We start from the raw sequence: 23,514 nt of genomic DNA, 5'->3' as shown, positions 1-23,514 counted from the left end.
CATATAACCTCTGACTTCAGTATCTTCAGCTCTAAAATTCCTGGGGAATTGAATTTGATCCTAATTATAAACTACCATTTATGGAGCATTTTGTTAAGCACTTCATGTGTACCATCTCATTGAATCCTCACAACCATACTGTGAAGCAGTTACTTTCATTAGTTCACTTTTGTGGATGAGAAAACTGGGCATAAAGGGGTTCAGAAACTTCCATAAGAGGCTAATAATCAGATCATCCATTTGAGCAGAGCCCTAGCTACCTCCAGGGCACTTGCTCTTAAACTCTGCCTCTCCATCTTTATGGAGAATTCCAGCTTTAAAACTCTATTATTCTGTGATTCAACCTTGATACTTCAGTGGGAATTGAGTGCCCTGTTTGTTCCCTTAAGACCTATAATTGCCCACCGAACTGCAATCTTTCCCATCTTGGCCCAGTGTGGCATAATGACACTTGCCCCTGTTTAACAGGGAAGAGTGTGAGGATTAGCAAGGTGATGATTGGCAAGTGTTTTAGGCCTGTTTAATAAAAGCCTTGTCTGTGGGCTTCCACATAGGAAAAGAACTATTTTTAATAGGAATGAGAAACTGATGAGCACTCAGTAGCAAGAAGTGTTTTGTTTTCAGATAGCAGTCTCTTAACCCAGGAGCTTTCATTTTGTTTAATGATTTCCAACCTGAATAAGCAGTGGAATAAGTGAGCCTCAAAATCAGTCACCAAAAGGCTAACATTTTTGTAACCAGGAGATAAGGGAGCTTTACAGTCTTTAAACAGTATAATCTGAGTGCACCCCCTGCCATCTTACCAACTGGCAGCATAAAATACATGGGTTTTAATCATTACACTGTGATAGTTGGAACAGCCAGCTGACAGAAAGCTTAAATTGAGCTTACTCCCAGGGGAAAAAAGTAAGCTTAGAACCATGTGGTGTGTTTATTTTATTTATATGTTTTCAAATCAACTGCAAAGTATTAAGAATTCAAATGCTATAAACATCACAGTTAAGTAACACTCTCCTTAAAAATGATATGCTAAGCCCACTGGAAGATACAAGTAGGGACCAGCTCCTCTCATGCTCGAAGGAGTCAACAACACATGCTTGGCTTAGACCTTAGGTCTGCTAACACCAATGCTATCCCTTGCTGGGGCATTCATTGCTTTAGACACTTTGACACTCCCCATGCTCCAGTCTCAAACTAGGTCTCCCCTTCTTTCTCTCTCAAGCCACCTTGCACTGCCCATCATAACGTTATCTATATTTTTTTCTTTTTTTTTCCTCTTTAAAGCAGTTTTATTCACACATCATACAATCCATCCAAAATATACAGTCAATGGCTCTCAGTATAATCAGAGTTGTGCCCTCATCACCACAATTAATTTTAGAACATTTTCATTGAAATCCCATACCCCTTATACCTGCCTATTAATGACCCTTAGAATTGATGTGGCACCTTTGTTATAATTGATGAAAAGATATTAAAATATTACTGTTAACTATAGCCATAGTTTGCATTGGATGTATTTTCCTCCGTATATGACCCTATTATCAACACCTTGTAATTGTGTTGTGCATTTGTTCTGGTTCAGGGAAGAACATTCTTGTATTTTTACTATTCACCACATTCATTGTCCACAACAGGGTTCACTGTGTTACACTGCCCCATGTTTCATCCTCCAGCTTCCCTTCTAGTGACATATGCGACCCTAAACTTCCCCTTTCTACCACAATCACACACACTTTTCAGTGCTGTTAATTACACTCACGATATTGTACTGCCATCACTTCTATCCATTTCCAAACATTTACAAACAATCTTACTAAAAATTCTTTGGTCAAGTTTTTTTTTTTTTTTCTAGTTCATAAAAATTCCATAATAAATGTTAATAGTTTTATTATTATAATGACAAGACAGATGATTTTTCATATTACCATTACATTCATTTTAGGGATAACAATACTTCCTCTATTATAAATGCTACTTGACTTTTTTATAACACGTTATTTACTTTGCCTAAGATATTTGGGCATGCTTAATAAAATAATAAAAAAATTATAAAACATTCCAATTAATTCTTTTACTAAGTAAGGTATCTAATTTTATACAATTTACACACAACCTTTAATTTCAGTAGTAAAAAAAAATGAAATTATATCACTTCTTGGTATTTAACAGTAACAAGACTTTAACTCCCCAAGACATGCACTACAACCATATAATAGATTTTTCATCAATATGATGGTCTTGGCATCTTAAATACTATGTTCCCATTTTAAATTAAGATCTATTTGCTAAAATAAACACAGGCAAAGACAATGAACAGGCAGTTCATAAAAAAGAAATACAGCCATTAACATTGATATATCAACTCATTAGTAATGAAAGAAATACAAATTAAATAAGATACCATTTTTCACACTGTTAAAAATGAAATATTAAAAAAACATAATTTGACAGTTGACAAGGGGGTAGGTAAGTGGCAATGGGCACACACATACTACTATCTGGACAGGTAAGTTGTACAGCCTTTCTGGAGAGCAATTTGACAATATCAAAGCTCTAAAATTGTTTAGTCCTCTGAATTAGTCATTCCACTTCTATAAAGTTTTTTAAGGACATGATTAAGCCTAGACCTCAAAATGTGACTACAAGGATATTCATTACACCATTTGCCTAGATTAGTAACAGCAATCAAAATGTTTAACACAGAGGAAAGAGCGAGTAAACCGTGGCATACCTTCTTTACGGCAAGCAGTGGGCTTCCTCTTATGCCATTCTCCCACCTCCACCTCATCTTCTTCCTGACCAGCAGAGTTCACTTTCCACACAGAAACTAATAATGCTAGATACTGGCTTTCCATGATCTGAGTCAAAGGAAACTGAAGGGAAACCTGTGAGCATCTGTGAAAAATCTTCCTCACTGATAAAAACTGAGATGTGAAAGGAGAAATGGCCCTTCCTGACTTTTGGATGTGATTGTATGAGGGTGTAAAGTTGAAAGTTACCACAGGAGCTCTTGTGACCATGAGGGGAACAATCCTAAGGCAAAAATCAATAAAATGAGGATGGCAGAGCCAAAAAAAAAAAAAAAAACCCTCAATGACATCTCTGAGCTGTGTGTTATACGATAATATATGTCCTTGGTTGAAGTCAATTACATTTGGACATTGTATCCTCTTGCAAAAGCATCTGAACAGATACAGTCATACACAATACAGTACTTTGGAGTCACTAAAAGTTATGCCACAGAGGTATATTTATTAACAGTAGATGCACTGGTAAGTGAAAAAAATTACAAAAAAATGTATATCCTCATTTGTTTTTAACGAATGTTTCATTGGATTCATTGCCAAGAAAAGTCTAGAAGGATATACACCAAGGTTTTAGGAGTAGCTATCTCTGAAACAAAGGATTTAAATGCTTCCTTTTTGCATATTTGCATTTTCTATTTTTTTCTACAATGAGCATGTAGTACTTTAAAATTCTGCTACCTTTCTTTATTTCTTCTGTCAATTCAATGCAATTTTGGTGAAAAAGACGTCAATATATTCTAGTGAACTACTGTGAACCAGAATTTTTTGCTTTCTTTACTAGGAATTTTTTTTTTTTTACTGTTTTGTGAAATAAAATTTGATACTATCGAGCATTTATTTTTCAGTGAAAATGGGAAATTACAAACAGTTTTCATTTTCCTTACTTAAGGAACCATATCATGACTTTGTACCATTTCTCATTGGAATTTCTTCCGTGAAGCAAAAACAGTCCCAAAATGAAGGATCTTCAGGTGTCATAGGAACAGCAGATGCTATTAAATCATTAAAGGTCAGAATAGTAAACTGCCTTTGGGTCGGTTTAGAATCATCTTGAGATGGAACATCCTGATGTCTAGATCCATCGGGCTTCCTAAGAGCTACTGCAACAAAATGGTGCTCATCTATTTTGCTTTCCTCAAATGCCCATTCTTTTTCTTCCTCCCCATCCAGGAACAAGCGTGTTTCTTTATAAACTTGGCCTATATCCAGGTTTAATGGTGATATATCAAATTCAAGCCGCTGTAATTCAAATCCTAGTCCAACGCCAATGGCTTTTATGAAGCTTTCTTTCAGTGCCCAATTCCTATAAAACATATCCAGCTGAGTCCATTCGTCCTTAAAGCTTCTGATTGTTTCCCATTCTTTGTTGGTAAACTTTCTTTTCATAATATGAAAGAACTCTGGAATTGAACCACGACCTGGAAAACTAGTCTTCATTATATCAATTCCAACTTGTAGTTCAGGTTCAGCAGCAAGTACAGCATAGTCTCCTTGATGAGAGATGTTAAAGTTGAAATTGGGATAAGGATTCAATGAGTCCTTTGCAAGAACTGGTTTTCCTTTTGCAGTTCTTTGCAAACGAATGTTATTCCAAGGGATATTCAATTTCTCTGCAACTAATTTCCTTATCATCAGACGACCAGCCATGGCTGCCTTAGCGTCCCGGGCAAAGACGAACTGGCCAATGCGCTCCTTCTCCTCGGGCTGGATCGATCGCACCGCCAGCAGCCATTCGGCTCGGCTCGGCAGCCAAGTGCCGCAGGAAAAGGCCCAGCGCACACCCTCCATTGCTGGCACCAAGCAGAACCGCTTGGCGGGGTAAATCATACACTCTTTGGTCAAGTTTTAACAATTTTTTTTATATTCTATGATAAGCCACAAAGATAAAAGTCAACCTGTTAGAAATAAAGGAAGAAGCCTGGAGCACAAGAAATTAAACAATTCTGTCCCACCCCAACAATGTGTTGTTTCTCACTCAGAGGACACTGTCTGCAGCATGAGTACACAGATATTGTGGTTAAGCCTCCAAAAACTAGTCCCATGTCAACTGGCTATTTTTTTTCTCTATTCAATGTGGATATCCAGATGTTGCCCTGATTAAACTTTTATTCCTCACTTAAAATTATAGTTAGTGCCACTTTTATCTTAATGCATATAATTAAAAAATTTTGTGAGGACTTTACTAAACTGAAGTATTTGAAGTTTTAAATAACTCTGATATCAAATAGTAAAATTCAATTTCTACGCTGAACTTTTAAAAAGTAATTCATACTTCTTGTCATTATTTGGAGAAAAATTTGGTTTTGTTACCAAAAATTTCATCCACAAAAAGACCTGTACACAGGACTTTTTGTTTGTTTGTTTGTTTTTGTTTGTTTTTTTTGTTTTGTTTTGTTTTTTAATCTCCATTTTATTGAGATATATTCATTGTTACTTTTTAATATCTGCCTCTCCTACCATACTGTAAATTCCATGTAGATGTACCCAATACCGAATGTAGAATCTGGCACATAGGAAGTGTTCAATAAATTTATTTCTGGATTTGTGTGTTCTCAGGGGATGGGGAAGAATGGGCAAGAATAGAAAAAGAAACTTTAGTAGGATTTAAAATGTTGTCTCAGATCTCTGTTCTGGCATGTCACCTGACTTAGGTTTTTACTTTAGAAATTTGTGCTGTGGGAACCTGTGTGGTTTCTGGAATGATTTGAGAAGGTTCAGAGTACCTTCCCAGTGGCTCTTTTAGCACTACTGTACTCCTTGGCATGGGAGAAGGCTTTAGAGCAAAACAGGGAAGTATGTGAAATTTGTCTTCAGTCCTCTGATTCCACTTGGCTCATGTCCAAGACCCTAGGCATATAGTGCAGGGACAAAAAAAAAAAAAAAAGTGGGATTTAGAGTCAGGAAGGTCTCAGCTCAAATCCTAATCTCACTATTTATGGCCATGTGATTTTAGGCTATTGTGAAGGCCATGGTATTGTGCCACTCACACTTCCTGGTTTTGGAAAATGATAGACCGATGGCCAGCTCCTGCCCCTCTGGATGCACCACCGCACTTGCGCTGTGGCTGTGCTTCCCATGGGCTGCTCCCAGCCAGCAATGCATGGTCAGTGTACTGGAGCAGCCCGTTCCTGGGAGATGCAGGACTCCTCCATTGAGTGACTTTGGCTTGAGTACTCCCCACTGGCCTGTCTGAGACTTTCCCAGAGCTGCGGGGCAGCCCAAGACTCATCTTTCCCTTTCCTGCTTCCTTCCCTCTCTTCTCCACAGGGCTCAGACCTGCATCAATAGAAGGAACTCCCACCTTTTCCTGCTCCTTCCTCTGAACCCTTCACATGCTTTTTCCTCATACATCTCTTACATGTCCTTTCCCATCTTGGTGTCTGCTTCTCAGCAGCCCTGATGAATTGACCCAGCTGGCCACCTAACTTCTCTAGTACTCAGATTCCTCATCTGTTAAATGGAGATAATATAACTTACCTTTACGGTTGTGGTGAGGTTCTAGAAGGAGGAGAATTGCAACCTCTGACATTTTCTGGTTGTTTGATTCTGCTTGCCTCATTAATATTATTTTCAAGCAGGGATTCCTTTGTGGGATCCTTCAAAGTCACCTGTTCTGTGGGGGTTGGTTTCACTATAACTAGATACTAGAATCTGTAAACACACTTTAGGCAGAAGAAAACTGCGATGTTTTGCAAAACACTGAAAGCAAATGATGGGGCTCATCTTCCCCTCCATTGAGGAACTCCCACTCTCTTCAAGATAACTTAAGCAATGTTTTTGTCTTGTGACTATCTGGTCTACAAACAGTGGGGAGGGTGGCAGCAGCAGTCCAGATATTTATCTAACTAGTTAAGTTTATTTTGTTATTCTTTGGATCAAAAATTAAAACAATCGAAGTTATAACATTTTCTTCCCCCGCCCCAATGAATCGTCTTGAACATACCCTGACATGTGCACACTCTACTTTGGAGGCCACAGGTTGGCCCGCATCCAGCCTGCCTTCCTCTGCCTCTCTTGCAGGAGCCTCCCTGACCTCTACCCACCTTCCCATACCTGCCCAACCTTTCCAGGACACTCTACTCCAGCTGGCCCAGTCTCTACCTCTAACCCTTTGTTTGTTCCTGGTCCTGATTTGTGCCCTCCTACCCTATTTGCATCCACATTTTGCTCATCCTCTCTTCCTAAAGGGCCTCATCTAAGCTTTGCCAGCCCAGAATGATCTCACCCTGCTCCAAATTACTGGAACACGTCTAGCCGTTGCCTCACATTAAAAAAAAAAAACACAAAAAAACTCACCACCTACTTACTTGTCTCTGTTGCTGAGCTGTAATAGCTGCCTGCAGGCCAGAGCTACTTGAGTGCAGAGAAGACAGAGAGCAAATTGGAGGTGACATGGCTTTTACTAGGTAGCACCAGGTCCTACATCACAAAACCAGCTTATGGGCCTAAGGATCTTCCTGGGCTCTTAGCACAGATTGTGCTCTTCAGCTCTTGAGAGAGCTGTCTCCTCCTAGTGACTGGCTGAGGTAATTAATTGGTCTATGGCACAGAGGCAGTAATGAAGCCATGGAGAAATTACTCTGACTTCTAACTGAGGGAACGGAACTGTGCCAGGCTCAGCATGAGTTGGCACCATGTTTCTCATGAACCACAGTATCTGTTCTGCCTTCCAGGCCTAGTCAAACACATTCATAAACTGACTTTTTTTTTGAAGAAGCGGCAGCCCACATCTATTTTTTAAAAATTAGATCACCAAAGCATGGAATTAATCCACTTTTTTATTAAAAAAAAAAACAGCTTTACTGAGCTATATTTCACATACCATATAATTCACCCATTTTAAAGTGTACATTTCAGTGTTTTTTCATACATTTACAGAGTTGTGCAATCTAACCCTGTGATGATCTTTTGATGTGCCAATTTGGTTAGGCTATGGTACCCAGCTACTCAAACACTAATCTTGGTGTTGCTGTAAAGGTATTCTGTAGATGTGATTAAAATTCATAAACTGGGAGATTATTTATCTCATCTGGGTAGGACGGATTCAATCAATTAAAAGGCCTTAAAAGCAGATCTGAGGCTTCCCTGATGAAGAAGAAATTCTGCCTCTGGACTGAAGCTTCAGCCCATGACAGACAGTTCCAGCCTGCCCTTCCTGATGGCCTGCCCTATTGATTTCAGACTTGCCTAACCATTCCCCACAATCATGTAAACCAATTCCTTGCAATAAATTCTTTCATATGTATCTCCTACTGGTTCTGTTTCTCTGGCTGAAACCTGGCTGATGAAAACTCAGTTTAAAAACATTTTAAAAACAAAGTACTATTTTTTATAGGAGTCTGATTTACTTTCTTAGAATCTTTTGTAATATTCTCCCTTTTGCCATCTATTCTTTTTTTTAAATTCATTTTATTGAGATATATTCACATACCATGCAGTCATACAAACAAAGCATACATTCAATTGTTTACAGTACCATTATATAGTTGTGCATTCATCACCAAAATTAATTTTTGACATTTTCATTACCACACACACACAAATAATAATAATAAAAATTAAAGTGAAAAAGAACAATTAAAGTAAAAACACTGGGTGCCTTTTCTTTAATTCCCCCATGTTTCTACTCATCCATCCATAAATGAGACAAAGGGGACCCTATTCTTAGGGTTATTGCCATTTCTCTCCTGCTCCCAGGAACTAAGACCTGGATTTAATTTTGACTATATGTAGGTTAAATAAAATAAAATTTCACCACCACCAGAATAATTTGCTGGGACTCTATTTGCAATTCTCCCTATTACAATATCCACTAGAATGTAAGTTTTATAAGGGAAAGGATTTTGGTCTTCTCTGCTTACTGAGGTATCTCCGGAGCCCAGAACTATGCCTGACACATAGTAGGCACTCAATAAATATTTGTTGAATGAGTAAATGAACATTCACAGTGATATTGTAAACTTGAAAGGGTTTACAGTCTTCCATGACAGTCTAACACAGTGCTAGGAGCATAAAAGCTGCTTGTGGTAAGTTCTAAAAAAGACCACAAATTCTTCCCTTCCCATCAAGAGCTGGAGTCTATTTCTCTGTTCCTTAAACCTGGGCTTGGCAATGTGAATTGCTTTGGTTAATAGGATGTGAGAAAATATGATACAAGCAGAGGCTTGAAAAGTGCTTGGGTATTAGGGTTTGGGCTTAGAACTCTAAGACCACCATGGGAACAAGTCTGAACTAGCGTGCTGGAGGGTGAAAGACAACATGGAGGAGAACCAAAGCATCCAACAGTCTACCAACCACCAGACACATGAGCGAAGCCATCCTCGATCATCCAACCATCAACCAACCTGCAAGTTGAACACAGACACATGTGAAAGCCTAGCAGAGACAGCCAAGGCATCCCAGACCAGAAATACTGCCCAAACAACCCGCTGAATCATGAGCAAAATAACATTTGTGGTTTCAAGCCACTAAATTGGGATCATTTGTTGCATCGGAATAGGTAACTGATACAAGTGAATCTTCCTGGCAATGTGGAAATATGACTCCTGGGGAGGAATGTAGACCTGGCATCATGGGATGGAGAACATCTTCTTGACCAAAAAGAGGATGTGAATGGAAATGAAATAAACTTCAGTGGCAGAGAGATTCCAAAAGGAGCCAAGAGGTCACTCTGGTGGGCACTCTTACGCACAATATAGACAACCCTTTTTAGGTTCTAAAGAATTGGGGTAGCTGGTGGTGGATACCTGAAACTATCAAACTACAACCCAGAACCCATGAATCTCGAAGACAGTTGTATAAAAATGTAGCTTATGAGGGGTGACAAGGGGATTGGGAAAGCCATAAGGACCACAGTCCCCTTTGTCTAGTTTATGGATGGATGAGTAGAAAAATGGGGGGAGGAAACAAACAAACAAACAAAGGCACCCAGTGTTCTTTTTTACTTTAATTGCTCTTTTTCACTTTAATTATTATTCTTGTTATTTTTGTGTGTGTGGTAATGAAGGTGTCAGGGATTGATTTTGGTGATGAATGTACAACTATGTAACGGTACTGTGAACAATCGAATGTACGATTTGTTTTGTATGACTGCATGGTATGTGGATATATCTCAATAAAATGAATAAAACAATAGATAACTGATACAGTGTTCAATAAATTCCTAAGTTCAAATGAAAAAAGATACATTATCTCAGTTCTTAATTATTGGGTGCCTGCTATATTCCAGGCTCTGTGCTTGGCACCGAGACTATGAAGATTAGAAGGTGTGGTTCTGCAAAGCCTTCTTAGACATTACAACACAAACACAAGCAATGAAAGAAAAAAATAAATAAAACAGATTTCTTCAACATTTAGAACTTTTGTGCTTTGAAGGACTCCATCAAGAATGTGAAAAGACAGCCCACAGAATGGGAGAAAATGTTTGCAAATCGTTTATCTAATAAGGGACTTGTTTCTAGAACATAAAAAGAACTCTTGCAACTCAGTAATAAAAAGATAAATAACCCAATTTAAAACTGGGCAAAGAGTCTGAATAGGCATTTCTCCAAAGAAGATACACAAATGACAAATAAGCAGATGAAAATATTCTCAGCGTCATTAGCCACACGGGAAATGCAAATCAAAACTACTCTGAGATACTATCTCACGCCCCTAGCAAGGCTATAATGAAAATGTCAGATAATAACAAGTGTTGGTGAGGATGTGGAGAAATTGGAACCCTCATATCCTCCTGGGTGGGAATGTAAAATTGTGCAGCTGCCATGGAAAACAGTTTGGCAGTTCCTCAAAAGGTTAAACATAGAGTTACCATGTCTCCAGCAATTCCACTCCAAGGTATATACTCAAGAGAAATGAAAACCTGTCCACACAAAGACTTGTGCACAAATATTCACCACGGCTTTATTCATAATAGCCAAAAAATGGAAACAACGCAAATGTCCATCCACTGAAGAATGGATAATCAAAATGTGGTCTATCCATACAATGGAATATTGTTCAGCCATAAAAAGGAATGAAGTTCTGATCCATGCTACAACATGGATGACCCTTGAAAACATTATGCTAAGTGAAAGAAAACAGTCACAATAATGGTTGCAGGGTTTCTCTTTGGGGTGATAAAAATGGTCTAAAATTGGATTGTGGTGATGGATGCACAACTCTGAATATTATAAGAACTACTGAATTGTACACTTACAGGATTGAAGTGTATGGTATGTGAATTATATCTCAATAAAACTGTTAACAAAAAAGTTGAGGAATTTGGCCAGGCGCAAACAAATATTAGCAAATAGCTGAGTTAGGACTGGAATCCAGGTCCTATATACACACTGTCTGTCTGTTTGCCTTTCTTTCTCAAATATGCCTAATATGTTTATTTCAGAAAACAGTGTGCATAGCAAAATGTATAGTAATATGTAATATACATATAAAAATGTTTTATAACCCACTTTTCTAACTTCAAAATAGATTATGAGCAATTTCTCACATCATGACAGTTTTTTACAACATAAACTTTTAATGGCTGCACAGTATTCCATTGTATGGCTGAGAATTTATGTAACCAAGTCCTTATTGTTTGAATTATTTCTAATTTGGAGCTATCAGCAAACTTATTGCTCTAAGCAGCTAGTGGGCTTTTCATTTTGACAGCATCTATGCCTTTTTTTCAGTGATCAATGTAGGATCTCTCTCTATTGAAACTTTTTACTAAAGCACAATGTACATGTGTAAAAGTGCATATATTGTAATTGTACAGGCAGATGTATTTTCCCAACTGAACACATCTGTGTAACCAGCACCCAGCACAAGAAATAGAACATAACCAGTACTTTAGAAGCCCCTTCGTGCCCCATATAGATGAACATACATATGGAGGTTAGAATGTTTTTTTCTTTTTCAGTTGAGTATCAGCTGGCAACACATCATATTGTTAAATCCAACATCCCTCTTTGGAGCAGGGATAGTAGGGACATCACAAACTGCCACTTAATATGCACTCGTGTCTCTGTGCTGCAGCTGTCCCACTTTCAGCACTGTTATCTGGTAACCTTTAACCCTCACCTGAGCATTAGCTGTACATTGAGTTTCCACCTTCAGTGTAGCTTGATAGGTGAGTGGGCAGCTGGAGAGTTGGGCCTTAGCTGTTGTGAGCAATGGCCAGATGTTCTACTCCTGGACCTCAAACTTGGCTGCATGTTGGAATCCCTAGGGAGCTTTAAAATTTAGCAATGCCTGGGACCCACTCCCAGAGATTCAGATTTAATTGGCCTGGGGTATAACCTGGGCATCAAGATTTATAAAAAATACCCAGGTGATTCCAGTGTGTAACCAAGGCTGAGAACCAGTGCTCTAAAGGCAGATTATCTTTTGCTTTTGTGGATGTGCTGCTCAGCGTGGACATTAGCTGAGGCGTAGATGTCAGGTCTCATCGACTCTGTGATATTTCTGTAACTCACACTGACTTTTAAAATTTTTATTTTTTTGGCTTTCTTTAGAGGGCTTGTGCAACACTGTTTTGACAACATCCCACCGTCTCCGTAGACTGAACTGACAATCTCTAAGATGGTTGCGGTATACTGGGTCATTTTGGCTGAATGGGAAGTCAGATGTTTTAAAAACAATGAGTTACTAAAGTCACTCCTTAAGCATATTTAATGTGCTTTCCTACCTCTCCTGAAGATGATGTGCCTTGATAAAATAGCATGCTTACTGGAAGAAAAGATGGTTTCAGATGTGTAAATTGCACAAGAGATATTTGTAAAGCCATCAGGCCTGATCCATCTGAATTGTTCCCTGGCTGTTTCCTGCAGAGGACACAAGCCTTTGGACAGGCACTGTGCGGTCAGGGAGGACTTTCTCAAATGCAGACCCAGACAGCAGACTTAAAAGGTGATTACAGGTTTCTTTTATAACTTACCTTGAAGAAGGAAAAGGAAATGCCTGGTTTATGAGCCCAAACGTACAGGTTGACCAGAAATCATACATTTAAACTAGAAAAGGAAGAAAGAAGTTTGAACAAAGCAAGAAGCTAACAAATTAAAGTATCTATATCTGGATAGGTGGATAGATAGATACAGATTAGATAGTAGATAAACAGATATAGATAGACATGGATTGTGGGGGAGAGGGGGAGTACAACAGTAGATAGGATGAGAGGAAATGAGATATTGCACTTCCAGGGTGTAAAAGGTGTGTGGCTGACACCCAGGAGAGGGAATGTGCAGCTAGCTTACCTGGAGAGGATGTTGACAAGTGTAAGCAGAGCCTCCTCGGTACTGAGGCAGAGGAAACACGGGCAAGTGTGTTCTGTGTTAGGGTAATTAACAAGGAAGGCAAAGAGACAGACATATGGAAACACCTTCTTCTTTTGGGGGATATATCCAGCCATCCCTAATTTCACTCTCCTTAATGTTCACACTAGAATGCTGATGCATGGGCTGGAGCTCCCAGGAAACCCATCCTTCCCTGAGGAGTCCTCGGTGGATTCTGGCCAGGAGGTCTGCTCTGGCAGCTCAGAGCTGATGCTACATTTCCCCATGTGATTTAAAAGCAGTGGTGGGTTCTGTCTTATATTTACACAACCGACAGAAAGAACCTATTTTAGAGAAAACAGGCAAAAAATGGAGCCGAGGGTAGCAATTTCATAGCCTGCTCTGTAATTTAGTCTGTTATTCTCTGCTGAAGGAGAAAATAGTCCCTGTGTTAACAGACAGTGGAGGATGAGAGAGGGAAGGATCAAGCGGTTTGGACCTTGGTCCTAGAATTTTTGATGTGTTGGGAAGGGAGGAAAGACTTTCAATTCTTTTTTTTTTTTTCCTTCCATTCTAACATCAGAGAAAGACATTGGTTATTTGTGGAGGAGAAAAGCTAACAAATTAAAATATCTATATCTGGATAGGTGGGTAGATAGATATAGATTAGATAGTAGATAAATAGATATAGATAGATGTGGATTGTGGGGGAGAGGGGAAGTACAACAGTGGGTAGGATGAGAGGAAATGAGATATTGGTCAAGAGCATGGTCTCTGGAGCCAGTCTGCCTGAGACTGAATCCTGGTTCTGCCACTGACTCATATGTGACTTTGGGCAGGTATGCAACCACTCATGCCCCCAGTGTTCTCATCTATAAAACGGGGTAATAAGAGTACATACCTCATGGGACTTGGCACAAAGCAAGCCAATAAAAGTTAGCTTTTATTTTGTTATTATCGTTATTCTAACTTCCCAGGATATTATGAGGAGAACAGATGAGAATTATCTACTGCGGCCTAAGGGAATCAGAGAAAATCACCTACCAGGCCAGGGTAGGTAGCAGCCCTGGCTGAGTATGAAATGATGGAAAGGAATTGGCAAGAGATGGGGGAGATAGTATTCCCATTCTAGGCAGAGGAGAGGGGTATGTGGGTGAGAATCAAGGAGTTTGCAAGAACTTTTGGGGGATTTTCAAAAGTCACAATTGCTTTTATGTTTGAAAAATAGGTGAACATACATATTGAAGTTGGAATGGGTTTTTTTTTCAGTCCACAGAAAATGACTGGTATATGCAAGGAGGTTCCAGAACATCTCATGATGTCTCCAGGTCTACCAAAGGGGTCTATAGTCCACAGTTTGGAAACTGTTGCTAAGTGATGGGTAGCCATTGAAGGTTTTCAGACAGGGGAATTGTGATGGAAATGATTATTCAGCATCTTTTCAGTGTGCCTTTATGTATAGCAGAGTCTAGAAAACTACAAACTACATTTCTTAGACTCCCTTGAGGCTGTGTAACTTAACATCCACCAATCAGATGTGATCATGTGAGACAGATTCAGAACAAATTTAAGTAGGGAGAGAGCATTGCAGAAAGCTTCTATTTTGTGGGTACAGGTTACAACAGGTCCGGTATGACTCTGAAGCCAGTGGTTCCTGTCATAGCTTCCTGATCCCCAGATTATATCCGAGGTTGGTGATCCTGAGCCAGCTGCTGAGAGGGCAGCTTCCTCACTCCCCAGTTCCCTGCAGACAGGGAACTCTGCAGTGTTATTCTCGGAGTTGTTCTTAAGGGTTTGGCTTAGAACCTGTGCCTCCAGCCCTTCCAGTTAAAACCCTTTCTGCTCAGAGCAGCTACAGCAACTTCTGCTGTACAAATTCTGTCTTGTATAAGAATAATATTTTGATTGGATTTTCATTCAAGAAAGAAAATTCTGAATTTGAGAGGAATGAAATTGGAGGCTGTTAGAAGTAGTAGTAATAGTCCAGAAATTGCAGTAGTCCAGAGAGATAGATAAGGACTTGGACCTGGGCAAATAAGAAGGAAGGACACTTGGAGACAATTTAGGATATAATCTGCAGGACTGGTGTTCATTGTATAGGTGTGGAAAGAGGCAGAGTAAAGGATGATCCTAAGATGTGAAGGTGGCAGGCCACCTATCAAAACAGAAAGTCTTTAAGGAGGGCCTACTCTGGGGTTGATGATGTTTTGGAATTCTTGTAGGATATCCAGGTGCAGGAGTTCAGCTGACAATTGGATTTACAATATTGAAATTGAGGGTTGGAGGCCCAGAGGTTCCAATAGGTAGGAAACTTTTAATATAGAGAGAAGTTCAAATAGAAGAGAGAAAGACCTTGGAGAGAAAGGCTCTTTAAGATGTTTAGAGTACCACTCTCCCAGGAGTATCAAAGGACACTCAAGAATTGTAGCATGGTGTGATGTCACGTTTCAAAATGGAATCAAAAGAACTGATATGCCCCACTTCCACAGTGTTAGGAGCAAATGAAGTCATATTTCCTGTAAATGTTAACTAAATGCCTCAGGCCCCTACCTCCTGCATGTCCTCTTCTCCTTCCTGAGATCATGCCTTGAATTTTAATCCCCAGGAATCCCCACCATGCTTACTTATTTCCAGAGTGCCTTTCCTGACTTTTTTCTATCAGCTGCTGTAATGGTCATCACCAGAGGCAGACTTCTGCAGTGAACTTCCACATGATCATGTCACCATGTCATCAGGCTGGATATTCAATATTGAAGGCTGGCACCCCCCAGGAAACTTCCACTTGCAGACCCTCCCCTGAACACCATGTCCTTGAGCTTTCTGAGGAGGTAACCCCAGCATTACACCTAGCCAGGACGTTCCAATCTCAATCAGGGTGTCCACCCCAAATGTGGCCAGACCCTGAAAGTCACAGCTTTCTAGGTTTTCTCACACAACTTCTTTTTGAGGATAATGATTTACTGCCAGAAGAACTGAGCACATTTCTGATGTCTGTTGCCTCCTGGACACACCCGCTTTCCTTCAACAGTGCTATCCATTGCAGAAGCCAACCCCACTCTCCCTGTCTCCTTTTGTCCTGTAGCCCCGCATTAGAGTCATCTGGGTCTATAACACAGGTTTTAAACCAAATCACACAGCTAATGTGTGACCATTCTCTGAGCCAGTCGCTCAAGAAAACAACAGCATGGATGGTAGACTTGAGGTTGGGATGGCAGACCCAGACAACAAGATCCCTTTGGCAGCTTTGTTAGGCTTCATTCCCTTCCTGCTCCATGGTCTGTCTTCCTCACCAAGGGCACAGGAATCTGGAAGGATACTCTGAGCACACCTGAGGGGGGGTGTGTGTGTAAAGACACACTGCAGAGTATATGTACACACTCGAGGAAAGACTAATGGAAATTAATTACAAGAGAATCGGGAGGAGAGTTATAATGTGGTCAGTACTGTAATGTACATGAAGTGTGTATGGTGTATATTTTGTAGCAAAGTTCAGAATTTGTTCCAGAAACTTTGCAAAAAAATTTACTGTCTGGAAAGTGGGGGTGTGTGGTAGGCTGAATGAAGACCCCTGAAAGATGGCCACATCCTAGTCCCTGGAATCTGTGAATAGGTTATTTTACTTGGCAAGAGGGACTTTGCAGATGTGATTAAGCACAGGATCTTGAAAAGGGGAGATTATTCAGGATTATCCCCGTGGGCTCAATATAATCACAAGAGTACTTATAAGAGGGAGGCAGGAGAGTCAGAGGGACAGAAGGAGGTGTGATGACAGAAGCAGAGGTTAGTGATGCAGGAAGTCTCCAGAAGCTGGAAAAGGAAAGGAAATGGATTCTCCCCTAGAGACTCCAGAAGGAATGCCTCCCTGCTGGCATCTTGATTTGAGGACTTCTGACCTCCAGAACTGTAAGAGAATAAACTTGTGTTGTTTTAAGCTACTAATTTTGTGGTAATTTGGTACAGCAGCAATATAGGGAGACTCAACAGGGTGTTTTCAATTCAACAAGAATAGTTTGGTGAGCATGTTGGGACAATGGCTGGTGGGAATGAATGTTCAGAGAGTCAGTCACTGTATGTATTTTTTTCTTTGAGAGCCTGCTAGCAGCTGTGCACTGTGCTAGGAACAGAAACCTCAGTGACAGAAAGACAGACATGGGTTCTGCCATTATGCAACATATAGCCATAAGACTGGCATTAAACCAAAACTTATTTTTAATTAACTACAAGTGTGCAATGAACTATGAAGGAGTACTACATGATGTGATGAGAGTGATTAAAGGGGGACCCAGTCCATCTGGATGGTCAGAGAAAGTTTTCCTGAGGAAGTGATGTTTAAAACAGACTCTAAGGATGAGTAGGAGTTAGCTATCTCAGATTAGTGGTGTGAGAAACAAGGACTATACCTAAAAAGGAATAAATGCTCACCTGACTGTGCAGAAGAAAAGAAATTTATTCACCATCTTGCAAGAACAGGTGCACAACCAAAATGTGGTGGTTTGCATGCAGAACAATAGAACACAGTACTATTTAAGCCCTAAGCCTAACATGCAAGTCCCTCCCGTTTCTCCATTGGTTGGATACTCCAGAGGTTACAGCCTATTCGACGGGCCTAAATAACCCACACCAATTTGAAACATGGAGCCCATGCAAATTTGAAACATTGGAAACAAGAAACATTTGAAACAAGTCTCCACCTCTGACTATAACTGTTATGCCCATATAAGGCACTGACACCACTTCTATGCTTAGTGGACTCTTTCCTTTGTTCTTTAACTGCAATCAGTCTGAGCTAGTTTGGTAACAAGTTATGAGGCTATTTTAGGACCCCCCCCCCCTCCAGTCTCCATCTTGCAAGGACAGTGGGCGGATAAACAGGAGGACTGGCCGTGGACTCTGGCTTGGCTTCTTGACCCTCTACCATTTCCCCAAGCTGCCCCCACCCTGCGTGAAAGGTAAACTTAATCTAATTCTCACACTGAGGGTGGAAAGGGCACTTTGGACAGAAGGAAGAACATAGCCAAAAGCTATTGGCAGGCAAAGCATTGCATTTTCATGAATTGAAATAAATCCAGTATTGCTGGAGCAGAAAGAATACGAGCTAGAGTTGTACAAGAGGAGTTGGAGGGGTGAGTAGGAGGTAGATCAAGCAGGGCCTAATAGGCCATCGAAGGGGAGTGGCAGTTGGCAAATAAAATATATTTACATTTTTAAAGATCACTCAAGCTGCAGTGGATGAAAAAATGGAAGGGAGGGGACAAGAAAAGATGCTAAGAAACCAGATATAAGGACATTTCAGTGTCCAGGTGAGAAGTAATGGTAGCCCTGCCCAGGATGGTGGCAGCTTGGATGGAGAGAAGCAGAAGGATTCAAGAGATGTTTGGACATAGAATCCAAAGACCTGATGTTTGATGGAATGTGAGAAGTGACAGAGGGAGGTGTCAAGGATGATTCTTAGGTTCTTGGTTTGAACAACTTAGCAGCACTGCCATTTTCTCAGGAAGGGAACAATACTGGAAGAGAAGGGTTTTGGGGGAAAGGTCATGAGGAGTACAATACTGGATATGTATGGCTTGAGAGAGTCACAGGCATTCAAGTGGAAACGGCGAGTAGGCATTCAAATACACAGGGGCAGGACATTTAAATTTGGGAGTCAGAATTTAAGTGGTAAAGGAAGCCGTGGGGATAGTGGACATTGCCTAGGAAGAGAGAAGCAAGTCAGAAGAGGACCTAGGAAACAGCCCTAAGGAATTCTAACGTGAAACAAAGTAGCAGAACTCTGAAAAACAGCAGGGAGAAAAACCAGAAGAGTGTGGAGTCATTGAATTCAAAGGAAGAGAGTGTTTCTCAACAAGGAGTGACCATGATGTCAAGAAAAATAAGGACCTGTAAACAGCAACTCGAGCAGTTTTACTTGTACACCAGTGTTCATAGCAGCAATAGTCACAATTGCCAAAAGGTGGAAACAACCCTTGTCCATAGACAGATGAATGGATAAACAAAATGTGGTGTGTACATACAATGGAACGTTATTTGGCTGCAAAAAGGAACGAAGTTCTGATGTATGCTACAACGGGGATGAACCTTGAAGACATCCTGTTAAGTGAAATAAGCCAGATGCAAAAAAACAAAAAACAAAACAAAAACAAAAACAAATATTGTATGATTCCATTTATATGAAATATCTAGAATAAGCAAATTCATAGAGACAGACAGTAGTAGATTAGAGGTTACCAGAGGCCGGGGGAGGGGTAATGTGGAAATATTGTTTAATGAGTACACAGTGACTGGAATCATGAAAAAGTCTTGGTAATGGTTGGTGGTGATAGTAGCACAACCTTGCAAATGTAATTAATACCACTGAAGTGTACACTTGAAAATGGTCAAAAGGGAAATTTTGTGTTACATATACATTACCACAGTAAGAAAACACATTAAAAAAAAAAGGAAAGAAAAAATAACAAAGGAGGACTAAAATGTGTCCCTTGGATCTGAAGATCATTGGTGACTTTAGCATGAAGTTGGTATGGCAGGGGAATGGGGGCAGAACGTAGGAATTCTCAAATCCTCTGAGTATTTCTGGCAGGCGCTAATGAGAACAGGGTCTTCAGAAAAAGCTACATGGTAATGAGAGAGCCAGTGCGAAACTCTGTTGGTGAGAGGCTGAAATACGTGCACTACCACCACCACCAAAGACAAATATATACACACACTGCCCTCCCAGAAAGACAAAATGTAGGTGGTGGTCAGGACTCCAGGCCCCCTGGGCCTTTGCTACACCTCCTTGTACACTTGTCACCTTTGGTCAGAATGGCTTCTCAATCACTCGTTCTTCCTCTTAGCTCTCTAGTCTTCTCTATAGCTGCCACCTCTGTCTCAGGTCTTGGTCATTCCGCAACTCAAACCATGAGCTCACTCGCTCTTCTTTTCTTCCTTTCTTTCTCCCGGGGTTGTTGGAGAGACTTTGTATCTCCAGGGAGTCTGAGTTAATCAACATTTCATTCCAACTGCTTCTCATCTAGTATGTGTACAGTGTTTCTCATTCAGAGACCCTGCCAGTCCTGCGAGCAGACAAAGGACTGTAGGATATTAATTAGGTAGGTGGGTTCATGGAGAGGTATAAGATGAGGTTCCAGGTTCGTCTCCTACTTTTTGAGAGGCCAGGAAGTCTATCAGAACGGGTAAGAGTTGACTTGGGTTGAAGGTCTAAATAATGGCAAGAGAAAATGTTCCTGTATTTTTATTGTCTCCTGAAATTCCACTTAGGCCTAATTCAGATGGAGTTCTTCAGCCATGACTATGAGGTAGACATGTGAGTCCTACCTCCCACCCTGTGAGGCAACATAGCATAGGAATGGAGACAGGTGTTCCTCAGGTTATGCTGCCAAATAAAACTTCCCACAGACCAGAGCAATTTTCTCACTGAAACCAGAGCAATGGCAGGAATGCTGAGAAGAAAAAAAGATGCAGTGAAAGAATGAAGCCATTCTGAGGGAAAGGAATAAAAGAAGAAAGGGGTTATACAGGAGTATATGAGGAGAAACAGAATACAGTGCTGACTCATGCAATAAACTTGCTTTGTAAGGTGGTGAAAAGATAATTGGAGTTAATCGGAGAGTAAACCAGAGTTCTTAATAATGTTTTGAACACAAACATAGCTTTTATTTGTAAATTTTGGGGGTAATCATTGCCCCCCCCTTCACTATTTCCTTTGCCCTTCAAATTTAGAAAATATCTCCTCAAGTAAAATAAAATTATTTCCCCTGGCTTCCTGGGAAAGTACTTGTCCCAACTCTTCCCTCAGGATCTATTGAATAAGTTAGTACTTGAGGAACAATAGCTTCGGGACTACGTTGGCAGCAGTGAATAATTTAGCATTGTAGTCAGAGCTCTCCTCATAGACTCATGATCTCCCTTTTAGAGATCAGCTAAAGCCCAGCACTCTCATTTTACAAATGAGGAACTGAGTGTGGAAAGGTGAAGCTATTTTCCCAAACTCACAGAACTAGTCAGTGGCAGGTGCAAGACCTAGAACTCCGAGCGAGGCTCTCACACTCGAGTATATTGAAACAACTACAGCAGCCCCCATAATAAAAAGCTTACTGGGGCTGGGAGGGTTCCATCCCAAGTTCTCACAACAAATCTTTAAAGGAGGCTTCATTACTCCCATTCTCCAGATGAGAAATCCAAAGTTCAGAGAAGTTAGAAAACTCACCTAAGACCACACAGTTGGTAAATAGCAGAACTGCTTAATCTTGCGGGATGACCAAGTAGGGATTACCACTGTCTAGGGCTGATCCTACACCTCAGTGGGGATGGGTGATAGCTGTCCACTAGGATTGCCAAAAGGCCCACCCAACCAAAACTGTCAACCCAATCTCGTTGCTATGGTGTCTAAAGTGTGCACTTGGAGTCAGTTCTAGAAAAGAGCAGCATCTCGAGGGAATGTGGCACTGAACAGTTATGTTTTCTTGGGAAGTGGAAAGGAAAACTACTGAAGCAAAGGGAAATTTTCAGGCCCAACAGGGTGATACTGGTCAGGTGGAGGCAGTATGAAGGAAGGGTCTCTGGAGAAAGAAGTGCTAAAATGGAAGCAGATGCTGCCTAGCTCAGAATTGCATCTAGAATGAGACTGGCTCTTTGGGCCCCTAATTGACTGAGACATTTGTGGAACTTGGTAGTATACATTTATAGAATTTGGTCAGCATGCTAGGACTCTGTTATTTGGGAAGGAAGTCCACAGTTGCATAGAAGTGAATCAGTAACAACCCTGGGTTCAGGATACACTGGCCCATGCATGGCTGTCTTTTAAAAAAATTGATTGATTGATTATGAACACCACGAACCCAATGTCCAAACCAAGCATTAGAGCATTAGATGAAACCATCTGACAATACCAAGTCTTGAGGAGGATGGTGGATTACCAAAATCTCTTATTTATCTGTGGGAGCATAAATTGGTTAAATCAGTTTGGAAAACAATTTGCATTATCTTGTAAAATTAAACATTCTTATACCTTACTATCCAACCATTTCTTTCCTATATAACCTATAGGAAACGTGTCCAAAAATGTTCATAGCAGCATTGTTTACTGTTTGTAGTACCAAAAAACAGAGAAAGAAACAGAGAAAAGTAAAAAGAAAGGAAAACAGAAAAAATAAAAACGAGAAATAACCTAAATGTCCCCTCTGTAACATAATACTGAATAAAAAAACTAGTTCCAGAAGTCTTCCAACAGCACAATACTCTTTCTATGAAATTCAAAACAAACAAAATGGTATAATATAAGGATATATATACATATGTATGTGATAAAAGCCAGAGGATAGTACACACAGCAGGCCAGAGTGCTAAGGAATTGCCTCCCCCTTCCCAGGAACAACCCTCAGCCAATGACCAATGGGAACTGGTGTACAACTATCCCAGCTCCCTTGCCTCCAGGGGAGGATAACTCTGAGATGTGCATCTATGCTGTTTCCAAGAGTTCCCGAGTAGAAAGAGGCTCCAGTTACACATGGCAACTTGCATGATAACAAGCCCTTTATGTACTGTCTCCCCTATTCCCCTGGTGGTATTTTCTGGCATCACCTCTCAAATAAGTGACTTGCACACAGTCTGCTCTGTGGAGAAACCAAACGAGTATGTGCTCGTATCTGTGAACCCAATGATGTGTGGCACTTTGATCTTGATACACAAAACTCTGGAATATTAATGGAAGAGCTGGTTTTAAGCATTTAAAGTAGGCGCTCACCTAGGTGCCTTCGCCAATAATTCAGATTTATGTATCATCCAGATGTCAGCTGGGGTCCTTTTCCCCCAAGGTACTGAGGCAAAAGTGTCCCATACTGATCCCATTGACTCCTTTGTTTTTTTTTTTCACCCTATCCTCAAATCCCATAGCCTCAATCATCACAGTGTTCCCCTGTGTCTGTGTCTCCTCACTTCTTCCTAGGAGGACACCAATCATCTTGGATTAGGGCCCACCCAATACAGTTTGGCCTCATCTTAAGTAATATCTCCAAGATCTTATTTCCAAATTTAATCCATAACACTAGCAAAATTTTCTTCCTGATACACCAAAATCCATAGACAAATAGTTATAGGAATCTTTTGTTTTTGTATGGGGAAAGTCTATATCTGCAACCAGCACCCATTAAAACTCTTCCCAAGTTATGGTTAGATAAAAAGGAAGGCAATGCTACGTCACTCATTACCAGCAAATTGTTTGTAAGCTTGGCATCAAGGACTAAGGAGCTATAGTTTTATTTATTGAATAAATCTTGTCTGTGCAACACAATTCCAATTTTAAAGGACATGTCTACTTCCATTTTTTTTTGGCAACATTTCTTATGTTTGTATAGGGCATCAAATCATGGCCAAGAGAAAGCCTTGGCAACTGAATAACACCTTGAACAATTATCCAGTGTTGAATTTACTGGCTCTTCCATACCTCATGG

The 23,514-nt window shown here is 40.4% G+C and overlaps 3 protein-coding genes across 3 annotated transcripts in view; all 3 read right to left on the bottom strand.

The window, feature by feature from the left end:
* The window catches only part of ZFX (zinc finger protein X-linked), a 125,010-nt gene that overhangs the window by 61,551 nt on the left and 39,945 nt on the right, over positions 1 to 23,514 (bottom strand).
* Positions 1 to 23,514, bottom strand: part of LOC119523721 (zinc finger X-chromosomal protein) — a 725,297-nt gene that overhangs the window by 691,876 nt on the left and 9,907 nt on the right. The gene's annotated exons all lie outside the window — the stretch shown is intronic.
* Positions 3,595 to 4,727, bottom strand: LOC119523726 (L-aminoadipate-semialdehyde dehydrogenase-phosphopantetheinyl transferase-like). Its single transcript, XM_037822543.1, has one exon. The coding sequence runs from the start codon at positions 4,635 to 4,637 to the stop codon at positions 3,708 to 3,710; it is 930 nt and encodes a 309-aa protein (XP_037678471.1). The 5' UTR covers positions 4,638 to 4,727; the 3' UTR covers positions 3,595 to 3,707.

The sequence above is a fragment of the Choloepus didactylus genome, chromosome X (genome assembly GCF_015220235.1).
Source record: "Choloepus didactylus isolate mChoDid1 chromosome X, mChoDid1.pri, whole genome shotgun sequence".
In the NCBI taxonomy this organism is placed as follows: Eukaryota; Metazoa; Chordata; class Mammalia; order Pilosa; family Megalonychidae; genus Choloepus; species Choloepus didactylus.
Note: the sequence above shows the minus strand (reverse complement) of the source record. Positions and strands in the feature narration are given on the sequence as shown.

Coding starts and splice junctions, on each gene's coding strand:
- LOC119523726 (XM_037822543.1), bottom strand. CDS start 4,637: ATGATTTACCCCGCCAAGCGGTTCTGCTTGGTGCCAGCAATGGAGGGT.